Source organism: Trichoplax adhaerens, genomic scaffold, assembly GCF_000150275.1.
Source record: "Trichoplax adhaerens TRIADscaffold_3 genomic scaffold, whole genome shotgun sequence".
Taxonomy (NCBI): domain Eukaryota; kingdom Metazoa; phylum Placozoa; class Uniplacotomia; order Trichoplacea; family Trichoplacidae; genus Trichoplax; species Trichoplax adhaerens.
Window position 1 is genome coordinate 4,532,813 of NW_002060945.1, and position 13,171 is coordinate 4,545,983.

General features: G+C 32.8%; 2 protein-coding genes across 2 annotated transcripts; one reads left to right on the forward strand and one right to left on the reverse strand.

Annotated features, from left to right (window-relative positions):
* Positions 1-3,068: 3,068 nt before the first annotated feature.
* TRIADDRAFT_54508 (uncharacterized protein) lies at positions 3,069-8,168 on the forward strand (the record flags this gene model as incomplete). Its single annotated transcript, XM_002110432.1, has 8 exons — positions 3,069-3,282; positions 4,475-4,582; positions 5,786-5,829; positions 5,978-6,072; positions 6,573-6,675; positions 7,169-7,280; positions 7,800-7,941; positions 8,102-8,168. 8 exons carry the CDS (start codon positions 3,069-3,071, stop codon positions 8,166-8,168), a joined length of 885 nt encoding a protein of 294 aa, XP_002110468.1.
* A 1,196-nt stretch (positions 8,169-9,364) lies between these two features.
* TRIADDRAFT_54509 (uncharacterized protein) lies at positions 9,365-12,437 on the reverse strand (the record flags this gene model as incomplete). Its single annotated transcript, XM_002110971.1, has 10 exons — positions 9,365-9,403; positions 9,508-9,611; positions 9,711-9,744; positions 9,837-9,916; positions 10,017-10,047; positions 10,250-10,322; positions 10,418-10,480; positions 10,566-10,645; positions 10,876-10,934; positions 12,296-12,437. 10 exons carry the CDS (start codon positions 12,435-12,437, stop codon positions 9,365-9,367), a joined length of 705 nt encoding a protein of 234 aa, XP_002111007.1.
* Positions 12,438-13,171: the final 734 nt, after the last annotated feature.

The window sequence follows — 13,171 nt, forward strand, 5'->3', positions numbered from 1 at the left end:
CACAGTGTACAGTACTGTGCTACTGTACTGTACTGTACACTGTAGCATTTTGGACAGAAACTGTATCACACGACTCTGCGATACGCAGACGAAATGATCAAATCAGTTGAAGGTGAAAGGTCACGCCATCCGAACATCCATATAGGACCGTGAGTACACTCAGTACAGTACTGTAGGACTCTGCTACAGTGTATAGTACTGTGTTACTGTACTGTACTGTACACTGTAGCATTTGGGACAGGAACTGTATCACGACTCTGAGATAGAATGGGACGAAATGATCAATGGCAAAAGACGATAGAACCCGAATGGGATGGAAGGAGAAATAGCACACACTACTGTAGGTAATGTAGCTGTGTGCTGGTAGAGTCAGCTGGGCGAGTAAAAATAAACTGTCATCCGTTGTCCTCTGTGCTAGGAATATCTTTCTGTCCATGAGTAAAGAAGAAAAGGTCAAAAATGAACTGTCATTCCTTTTCATCTGTGCTTGGAAAAGAGCTCTCTGTCGGTTGGTAGAGAAGAGCAACAATGGCAATAACCTACTTTGCACGCTAGTGATTTAAGTACGTTTCATTTAAAAGTTCTTGCTTGCAAGGGATAATTTTTCCTCTTCACTTCTGACAGTACGCGTACTGTCCTATCACTACATATCATTGCACAGTCTGCACTATACCATGGACTACGAAATTAATCTTGCGAGATTCATTTCGTAGTCCATAGCCTGCCTGTACATCATGGAGAGAGAGCCTACAATACAATATATATTGTTCTCAGGCGGATGGACGGGCGGATAAAATGCACCTGTCACTTCTTCCATCCAGTTTTCGACTACTTTTTCATGGATAGGAGGGCCGCAATCGCAAGATTGAAATAATTATAATTGTTGAAATTATTCTACTATATGATTTATACTATACTAGTGAATCGAGCATTATACTATCTGTACTCTTTATCGAGTCACCAATCCACTCTTGGCAATAAGGATCGACTCAATAGTAGACGAATGGGTGGTATTGTATAGCTTTCGGCAGCTCAATCAATACCTGTATTTCTCCAGTATTTGATAATCCTTTTATAGCCTTTTCGTGGCCATTGATCTGACTATCCTCTTGCCATCATAACAAATAATATCCATTTCCACTTACTTGCTTCTTCTCTTGGCCCTACTATTAGCTATAAGCACATCGATGTTATTATGATGATCGAGTAGACGAAGAAAGACTACTGTACATATTGATCGGTTGAATAACATTTCCAGTCAAGAATCGAAAATTAATGACTACTATTATTATTGTTATTATTATGGATGAGTGAAATTCCTTTTTCCATCTTATCAATCCTTTTCATTTCTTCAAATTGCATCATTCCACTGCTGTTCATCGTAATCGAGTTTCCTTCCATTGCTTGGGAGAAATAATCATCTTATCCACTCTTCAATCCGTATACTATTGATTGTATTCAATATTCCAGTAGGCACTTGGATTAGCCAATCATCAAAATTGCCGACAGTTATTGATCGAGGCATCAAAATTACTGCCTAATTTTATCTTTATTGCAGTTCAATTTAGCAATCGCTTGGCATATTTAAAGTATTGATTATTATTCTAAAAAAATTATCAACAAGAAAATTGACAAATATAAAGTAAAAAGAAGCACTAGATAGGGATATTGTAGTTTACTTGTTACCTTGCTATTCAGTGTCAACAACTGGCGTGACTGTTGTTAGCCAATTTTGGGGGACGATCCATTATATATTATTATCATTCTACTCATTTAATAGGAATATTCATTTGGCGATGTAAATCCGTTATAAAGAAAAAAAATTATCGACAAGAAAATTGACAAATATTCAGTAAAACTAGATAGCTCCTCCATAGGAATATTGCAGTTGACTTGTTACCTTGCTAGTCAGTGTCAACAACTGGCGTAACTGTTGTCAGTCAATTTTGGCGACGATACATTTTATTCGTATGATATCAAATAGGAATATTCATTTGGTGATGTAAATCCGTTATAAAACAATTTATCGACAAGAAAATTGACAATTAATAAGTAAAAAGAAGCACTAAGTAGCTCCTGTATTGGAATATTTCAGTTGACTTGATACCTTGCTTGTCAGTGTCAACAACTGGCGTAACTGTTATCGCTTCATTTTTTGGACGATAGCTTGATTATATACTATCATTCTACTCATTAAATAGGAATGTTCATTGGGTGATGTAAATCCGTTATACATTAATCGAACACTTATACAGTTTCTTGTTGTAAGTTTATTGTGCCGCGCTTGAGTTAACATCGATCGATTTCTATTCGACTCAACAAAAACATCGTGGATAATCGCTTCAAATTGGTAAAAACTACACTCATCGATTGATGAAGTTCAAATTATAATCCATCATTATTCTATTGGCATAATTTCCCTTTTCACATCAAGCATTGGATAAGTTTGAAGTCAGTAAACCAATATCGTAGACACAAAGTTAGAAAAATAGCAACGTCTACGTCTAACCATTTTGGATATTATTTACAATTCAATCGATATCAACCATTTTTCCCCCTTGCCTATTCTAATGGTAATTGTATTGAAACAAGAAGGACAACAGTGATAGAAAATGCTTTCAAAAATTTGAGACAATAATATTCTTTATTATTTCATCAGATTCTACTATCAATACTATACACTTGGACAAGGACAGAAGAGTATTGATTATATTGGCTAAACCTCGGTACAAAGTATAGACAGCAATAGTAGCAATTATAGTACCGACTACGCAGTGATACTGTAGTAAAAAAGCGATTGTCAATCCTTTCTTGCATTTTCATCAATACGACAGCTACGAGAACACCAGTCCAATCAAGACTGTAGACTGATTCAACAATCATCCCCTTATCCAACTCTCCAACTGGTGTCCAACACTGTAGATTGAAAAGTAAACTGCAAACAATTTGGACAATAGATTTTGGACTCCCAACCGCCATCGTCTAACGTCTATATTTAAAAGATCTCATATAATCGGATAGCTATTCCATTCAAGAATAAATAGGACTGCATAATAAAATAATATAAAATGAAAGAAACTAATGGAAAGGAAAACGAGGCCAATAATAACGACAAGCAAGAAAATGTTTCGAGTGAATCTCATAGTTATTGTATTGAGCAAGGCACCAATGCTGGACATAATTATCAAACGTTTTTATTGCAAGAAATGAATGATGATCACGATGAAAGAGTAGAACTATTGCGAGAAGATCGATATTCATGTGTATCACATAACGACGATGGTAAGTACTTAATCCATATCGTAATACTGTATACCTAGACGAATGTAGCCAAGAAAAAAAGAAAGTAAAACTTGCTCTCTTAACTGAAAAATTGAATGAAATTCTTCCTTTAAATCCATGACTAGATCATACTTTACTTGAATACCGACCGTTAAATTCATTTTAATTAATATCGATGGTTACAATTTGTTTTATTGACTGCATCAAGACTTCATTAGTACATTATCGGAGTCTATTAGTTATAATAGCATAGTTTCTAGCCGACGATGAATTTATCATGTGTTACATGGTTGAAATAATCTAAAATACTTCTTTAACTTAAATTGAAATGAGAAAAAAGGATGGCAATGACTTGAATACTTCAATTTTTTCATACTAATCCTCAATACACACAACCACATACAGCAGACTAATAGCATTCAACTTTATTTGAAGTAAAATAGGGTTATAACGTGGAATAAAATTAATTCTATTATTTCTTACTCAACAATACCAAATACTTGTCGTAAAACAGTATCGGTTCTGGGTAAGAAGTGATCAGTCTGAGTTACCGGGTATTGGTCTTTCTTAATTTTATACAAGTAAAAATGAAATACTTCAACTCAATTTCAATAAGACTCTAGCCTCATTAACTTAGGCATTAGTAAATTACGACAGAGTTGTTATTGACTCCAAAAATGTAAGCTATAAATTAGAAGAAATATTCCAATACTGTTATAGAATACTTGAATGCTACTACAGAAAGAATAGATATTCAAACCTGATAACTTAGGTACTGGCTTCAGGAAGCTATAATATGCTAATGTTGTAGTGAAAAACGTAAATGCTACTTCAATACTTAATTTCGGGCAACTTCAGCATTGACTTCAGTACAGTAGCTTGTAATAGAAAATTCTACACTGATAAAGTAAGCAATTCTATAATTGAAAAACTGTAACGTTGTAGGTAGAACTTATTCAGCTAACAAAAATAGGATATATATCATTTCTCTCACAGCATTGACTTTTATCTTACTAGAACGAGTGCTCTGGCTTTTAAAACTCCTTCATCATCTCTACATATGTATAAATATACGTAGACAGTAGTAAAACATATTTCTTACTAACCCACGCTATTAATACTTTCTTGTTCATTCATTATACTGTACGACAATCAATATCCAATTGGGCGGTAGACTTTTTCCATAATAAAGGAAAACATCGATTACCCGCCAATCAGGCAAGAAGATGGCGTCGTGCGGCACTTGGTGTCTCAGCAATTTCTGCTATTGGTACCGTTATTGTTGGAATCATTTCTATTGGTAAGAGCACTCTTGAGCAATCATCACAGAGAACTTGATTATCTATTTAATGTACCCAATTTCCTACAGATGATCATCATTGCAACACTGACCAAGTATGATTCTTTAATTCAATTGTCCTATTTTCACTACCGGACAATATTCATAAATCCAACCGCTATTGACTAATCTAATTTCGTGATATCCATTCGACGTTCTAAATAGTTACGCTCATTATAAGCATGCGAGTACATTAATACCGAGTGCTTATAGTTTTGTTTTATTGTAGACTAAGACTTAAACCATAGTAATCTATAATAATTCTAATTACTGTCACGATAAACAAGAATCAATTAATTTACTCGCATTTTGCCAGTTGCGTAAAAATTATCATCAAACTATAAAAGTTTGCATCTTCTCGACGATAGATATTCCATCTTGGTTGACTATATACTGCATGAGGTTATTTTTTATGTTGCTTTACTATACATGTTAGTGTTGTAAGATACTCAAAAAATTTTTCTATTCTCTTTTAACGAGAAAGGAGATAAATATTCACTACATTAGTACTTTTTACTATACTATATACATCAAATATATCATTAAAAATTTATATTAAGTAATGATCTATTTATATAAGACATACATACGTATAAGCCTATGTGATAGTATTAGTATTATCCTTCTAGTAGATATCGATATATGCTTATGGTAAATAATAATGTAATAAAAATTTATGTACAGCCAAGGTGTTAGTCGAATTAAAATAAGAAACAAATTTATTATCCTTATTCATCGTTCAATTCGGCTTACTCCTACAATTCTCATTAAATCTGATATAATACAATTCGTATACGCTTAAGTCTGCACCTAGCAATTTTCTAGATTCATCAGGCTAGCAATATATCACATTGCTAATACCGTTCATACTTCTATAGTTTTACTATCTAGCCCCTTATAATTCCCCTTCAGGTTATAAAACGGTATAAATTTAATTATTAGTAATCGTTTATTTTTTGCCTTATCTAAATAATAAAGTCCATTTCGTAAGAAAATATGATAATTAATATATTATTGTAATAGCAATAACAACCTCTGATGATTCTCAATAAGTATGATGAGGTTGATAGAATACTTGAAATTGTTCAAAACTTCGGTTTCGTCAATTTCTTAATTTCTTAGTATCCTTATGTAACTGCTTTCTCTCGTATTTACTCCTTTTAGTTCTATCGACCTCTTTACATAGTCCTGCAGCTTTTGGATTTGCGGTGAGTTTTAGTTGAAAATTTTTACTGAATTAAAGCTTACCGGTATCATTAACCCTTTAACTAATCCTTGACATAGATGGCTAATCCTCATAATGATATTTAATAGCATTATCTTTCACAGTTTTCATATCTGTATCTTTCTTTTTAGTTTGATGCCTTTTTAGATGCTATCGCCGCTACTGTTGTCATATGGAGATTTTATGGAAAAGAAGGACAAAGTTATTCTTGGAACCGCGAGAGAAGGTATTAACACTGAATTGACATATAATAATTTTTGGCACAAGTAAAGTAAGAGAAAATTGGACACAATTTCAATTTTAATCATTATATTAGCAATTTAATCTCAAGTGTCACTTGCTGCTGCTATTTAAATAAATTCCACTAAATAAGATGATTAAAAATTTGCACTTAGTCCATTACGGGTAAAAAAAGTTACATCTCAAGCGAACACATACATGTTAATATATCAAAAATATGGTAGTTATGCAATATTTACAGTACAGCGTCAGCTTAATCTTTCATATTTTTATTCCTTTCTGGTAAAGGTAACCTTTATAAAAAACGATTTGACGTAGATGATTTCATGCAATAGCATTTTATAAATAGTTAAAAATTTTAAACCAGTTTGTGAATCATGAATTGATCATAAAGTAAAGGTATTATGCGTATATTGGAATATGAGACGTGTATACTCGTACGTACGTCAATAATGTTAAAACTTTTTTCCGTTCCTATTCTGCTAGGGCTTGCATTGTTATTGCTGTTCTTTTTCACATCTCAGCTCTCGTAATCTTGATCCGCGCAATTCTAAATGTATCTCACCATAACGGAAAAAAAATAGTAAAGGTAATTTTAAACAATAGTTATTGATTTTCTTGACATCACCTACTAGCAGACTATCCAAGACACTATTATATAATTATACTATAAATCACTCTAATATTCGATGTTGATATGACTGTTATTAACTATTCTAGCAAAATTTCTAGCGTTTGAAAATTTACTGTACGGATATTATATATTATACATCATTTTAAATAATCGTTTTTGCAATTATTCCGATTGCAACGATATTTAACTTGGTGTTATACAGCACCACCAACTTGAAAAGCTAACGATATGATATTGTACGTTTTTACTTATTTGTTAATACGAACTTCCTTACTATTAATAATAATATTTTCTAGTACGGTCTTACGAGAAATTACTACAGTATAAATAATGCTAAATTGCCATATGTATCGCCAATTTATATCACAGATTTTGTAACGGAATGATATCCTGCATGCACATGCAGACCTTTAAAATAATTCTTGGTTCTACTCTTTGTACGTAATAGGGTGAGCCATTAATAATTCTCGCTATAGTAAGCGCAGTCTTGTGTTTCGTTCTGGCTTGGTTAAAATTTGTTATTAGTAAGCGCCTAAGAAGCAGATCACTACGTACTGATGGTAAGATTGATGTAATGTACACTTATACTAATTTAGCCTTTTAATTCTGTGTTAAATATCCTTGTGAAGCAGATTCGGTAAAGTTACGAACCCACGAAAATTTTAATTTATACAGTACGATATGATATAGCATACGGTTATGCTTCATACAAATTTAAACAAATTCTTCCTAATGGGATGAGGAAGCATAAACGCTATACTTCACACAAGTGTAAATAAATTGTCCCTAATAGGATGAGGAAGTACAAATGCTATTTATTCACCTATATTATCTACCAAGGCTCTACTAATTCATTTATTAAAAATCTATCCTACTGTTCGGGAACATTGCTGATATATAATTAATCATCCAGAACTGATAAATCAAGCAATAATCGAAATTTTAATTCGAGAAGAAAAATCGTTGTATTCTAATATACGTTTACTCGTATACTACTTAGACAATATTTTGTTCTCGGATATTACTTTAAATTTGGTTATATTCATAGTATGGTAATAATTGTTTGATTGTTTTTTCAGCTATAAATTCGTTTCTAAGTGGTATTATGAGCATAACGATAGTTGTCAGCGAAATTATACAAAATACCTATAAGGAAGTGTGGTATCTGGATTCGATCGTTGCCATCTTCATAAGTCTGTTATTGTGCTATCTTGGCGCAAAGTAAGTTATAAAATTGTCATTAAGTATTTACATAGCATAAGATGATTTCTAGATACTTTCAGATATACTCATTGTGGCTTTAAGTACCGTATACGCGAATGTCAATGTTCTAATCACTCAATATGGTATTAATCCTGCTTAAATACTCATTTACTTTTAGGATCTTGTATGAATTGCTTTCTCAAGGCAATAGAGAACCACTTGAAGAAGAAGGCGACGAAGACTAAAATATTAACTTACTAGATACTGATCCACAACTAGTTCCATGTTATTTATCATTCTTCAATCATGAGCTATACAATTTTATAGAGTATAGTAAATTTGCTTACTGTATACGCTGCAATAAAATCATTACATTGCAGTTCAATTTTACTCCGATAGTAAATTTATTTATTAGATAAAATTGTCATCAAATCCTATTAAATTATTATTTAAACTGTTTGCGTGCAGAATTGCAGACATTAAGCCTTTAAAATTATTTACTACAGACTTGTATAATAGCTCGAACGAAAAACTTTTCTTTCCTCTATTCTTATGACTTTTACTAGAATTATTGATATAATAGAGTTCCTGTAGTAATTTACTTAAGCTTTGTTAGTTAGTTTAGTTTTACCATGAATAGCCCAAGTTACATTATAAATTACGTATGAATTAAGTATTTTTATATTGATGTTATATGCGGTACGACGTACAGAATACGCCTTATTACTCTTGATATAAAGCAATGTGTATAACTTGACTTTGTACCGTTGGAATTACCACCGTAGCCCGCTTTATTTATAATGAAAAATATTAAAAAGTGATGTCTTCATAACAATGTACAGTTATTCTTAAAAGTTTACGAAGGTCCAGACGAATATTTCGATGGTACAAATCTTTAGCTACTTTTGTGATGGGAGAAATGCAATTAGGTAATAACACCGTAATATTGTGTTATGCTGTGCAGTACTTGCACAAATACCGCAAGTGTGATAAATACGTAAGCTCATCAACTTGATAACGTTCCACAAAAATACATCCTAACAACATGTAGCGTTAGTAAAAAAAATACACTTGAAATAAAACTGCGGTACTTTCATACCACGAACTGTATCTCAGTTCTGTCTTGTGCCATATCAACACTACAACGTGTAATAACAATTGCTATAAATTGCAGTAATATTAACTGCGTAAAAATATGTGCACCATCATGCACTTAAATTCTTACTCAATAATAAACATAATTAAACACTTAAGAAAGATATTACAGTATACACATGTCTGGAGTAGAGCTGAGAAAGATTCGGTTATCGGAAGTTCATCAGACCATATCGCCCACATAGGCAGTTATTAAATTGCTAATTGACGCACTGTTTCAACTATGTTATCTCTACCAGCTTTAATAAACTCAATATTCTATGATAATAAGTACTGAACATAAATATTATTCTATAAAATAAGAAATTTTGGTATTTTTCTTACTCTATGAAGGAAAATTAAAGAGAGTTTTAAAATTAAGTCAATATATATATAAAGTCTGCAGATTATTAGGCACAAACTGAAAGCAAACCCAAGAGGAGACGTTACCTTTTTCATTTTGGTAGCAGTAACCTTTCCAATCTCTTTTAGAGATTTAACATGTGTGCCTCCACAGGGACATTTTACGCCAGCAATATTCACATACCGAAGACCTAAACGAAAAGATTGGTTATCGAAGTGCAAAAAAAAATCGCAGACCTTCATCAGCCAAACCTAAAATTATCATAGCCACACGCTGCACGTCTACTAACCTTCCTGATGCGATACTTCTACAGGAAGATTTTTCTAAAATAATATCATGAATAATTAATCCCATGATTAATATATCTATTAACAAACGTTATTAATTTTCTATATCATGCAAGCACTGATCTTACTGCTATAAGTTTAGTTGTTTCCTCATTTAACAATTTAACAATTTCTTCTCGTTTCTCTACAGGAATGTTGCCAATGTATTCTAATTAAATCATAATAGAATAATGTATGAATAATAAGAAAATGGCATAATAAATTAGAAGTAATAGGATCTTTTCTTGCATCCATAAAATTAGACCTACCGACATAGGGATTATCGGGAAAGTGGTAACCCTTCAAGAACAAATTAAAATTTTAATAAAAAACTAGAAAAGAAAACACTTTCTGACAATAATTATGTAATAGGGACTTGTAATATTTTTACTGTTAATACTAAAACCCTACATTAAATTGTCGTTATCGTTAGACAATTTTTGTAATCGTGGTAAGACTTGGTCTAACACTTACGTGTTTTATGCTATAATTTACATCCTACCTTACTACCAACAAGTTCAGTTATACCAAGATTTTGTAGAGCTCCATCTAGTAGGTGCCCAGCGCTATGAAGTCTAGATTTTTGTTGTATACGAAATAAAAAGCGAAAGCTATTATATTGCCAAGAAATAACATAGGATCACTGATAAAGAAATATCTATGCATGAACCTCGCATGTAATCGTCTTTTGGCTTCATCGATTTGCATGATAACTGGGTCACCAACATCAAACCTTAAAAATTAATAGGAGTTACGCATATTATTAAGAAAGGTGCATTTTCTTTACATGCAAGATGGAGCAGGATGATCCAATTTACCTTCTGATACTGCTTTGGCTGTATTTGCCAACGTGTTCGATAAACAAGGCTTCTTTTGATGGTTTCTGCACATGATGAACCTATTATTCAATTAAATAATTATCAAAAAGATGAAAATTTAAAGTCAATTGTAGAATGTATAAAGATTGACAGACTCGTAAAGGTACTAACATATTAGTAAATGCTAATGCTGTCCTGTAAGTGTATACCGGCAGTAGATTAATACAAATGTAAACATAGACATTATTCTGGATTAAGATCTTAAAATATAATTCAAAAATTGCAATGACACATTTCTTGCATAACATACATGAAATACAACATCTTCGCCTTGATTTTTTATTAAGCCCACGTCAGCAGGTTGCCCACCTGAGGTTAGTAAATAGTATATTAAATTCAATATGAAACCGAGTTTTTAGGAAATAATGGTTATTATTTTAATATTGAAATACTAATGATAGCAATCTAAATAAATACATAGATATACGATTATATGTATAGCGTTAAAATTCACGACCTCTAGTATACTGTACAGTGTACATCTGTTAATAATCGCAATAAGGTTATATGATTATTAGCAATACATAATAACCGAATGAAATGGGTACATAATGTGAATTTTTTTCAATCAATCATAGTCCCAACTCCTATAATCATCCTGAAAATAGGCATATACGTACAGTAGAAGAATCAATGTGATATTCGCTCAAGTAATACTGTAAAAGTAATAAATTCCTCTAGATCTGCAGCTCTTTTAAATAATATCGATTACGAAGTAGCATGAACCAATTGGAAAGGTCGCGCAATGTGCATTTTTTTTCAATCACGCATATATTGTAGAAGGATTAACGACATGATAATTCCTAAAATGATACCATAGTAACAGCAGGATCGTCCAGATCTGCAGCTCCTACATACGATTGCCAAGTATGGAAGAGCGTAATGTGTATTTCCTTTTAATCATATGCACAGCGTATAACTCATAAAGTGTATTAAAAAAAGGTTAATGATATAACATCCGTTTAAATGACTACGTCGTAAAGTATAGTAACAATCGAAGACTATAGTAACGATTAGAGGCAACAAGGTCCTATGGAATGAATATAGGAGAGATCTCTTATCCTGCTATTACATGTTACTACTGTAGAAGGATTTATTAACGATATGATAATTCTCTAAAACGTACCATAGTCATTCTTAGCTTTTAATAATCTCCTACATATGAGTAAAGTACCCTACTATAGTAAATAGCAGCAATGATCTGAAAAGGCACTTGTGCAATTTCATTCAATCTTATACTGTAGAAGAATGAATGATGCGATCGGGTATCCACTTGAATAATGTCGTCATAGCAATACGGCTTTTTGGAATTCCACCATTCCTATACGAATAATTCCCATTGCTAAGATGAATAGATTGAAAGCAGTAGGATCTATTAACGCTGTAATAATGGACGTCATTGGGCTAAAAATACTATATCGTAGTAGGAATAAGGTCTTTTAGGCAATGGGTCTCCAACTGTTCTACTACCCCTTACTACAGCAGTTCAACATAACACAGAGCATTTACTATTCGGAATAGTGTAGAGCAAAATTTATTTGCAGCCTTCTGATCATAGCCATTGGTATACTGGCAACGCTGGCCCAATTGCAACCATTGCTATAACATGGACTACTAAAATAAAACCGAGCAGTCCATAGCTATCGGCATGCTATAGCTATGCAACTTACCACCTTGCGGATGCATGACTGTATTATCGACAACGATGATATATTCCTCTTCATCGCCATCCTTTTTGGATCTAATATCCGTGATAGTACCATTACAGTTAAAGCTATAAGTATCGTCCCAAAATAAATGTTTAGTTTCCATTTTCAATCATCAACAGTAGATCAAAGCGCGATATTTATTGCCTTGCACTTCCATAGGCAGCTAGCAAGCCTCGAATAGAGAGCAAAAGTAGTATAGGAGTAGGCGAACGATAGTGGCTGTACCATACTGAGTCAGTAAGCCTCGGGCAGATTACGTCATACGCCATACGTTTTATTAGGCTTTGATACAATTTCCTATAACGGAAGTCCTTTCCTATCATCAATCCATGTACTACAGTTATACTAGGAAGGCCGACACAAGCAGAATATTATGGCTGGCGTAACCAATGTAGAAGAATTTCGGTAAGTTTTCTCCTTAATCAATGTCGTAGTCATCAGTCTTGGTCATGGCGAATCGTTTTGATTATAATATTTGCCTTCATGAAACGTACTAGTAGTATCCACGTACAATTTACTGTATACCAGTCGTATGTTTTGCTAAATTGTTACTGCTAGTGTTGACATGGTGATGGCTTTCCAGTTTTCCAGTTACTGGATTGCTAGAGTTATTGCAAGGTAGTCATGAAGGAAGAGTCGCGAATTCATGCGTTCTAAGAATGTTAGTAACTGACATAAAGTTGAATTGGATGTCGAACGCAAGTAAAATGGACTACTTTAGAAGGACGTTTACGTGTAAAGTACAGTAGGCTGCAGTCTTGCCCCATATTTCGACTTTCTCATCATACTGCACATCTCATTTTAAAAGTACTTTATAATTATAGAATACTAGCCTTC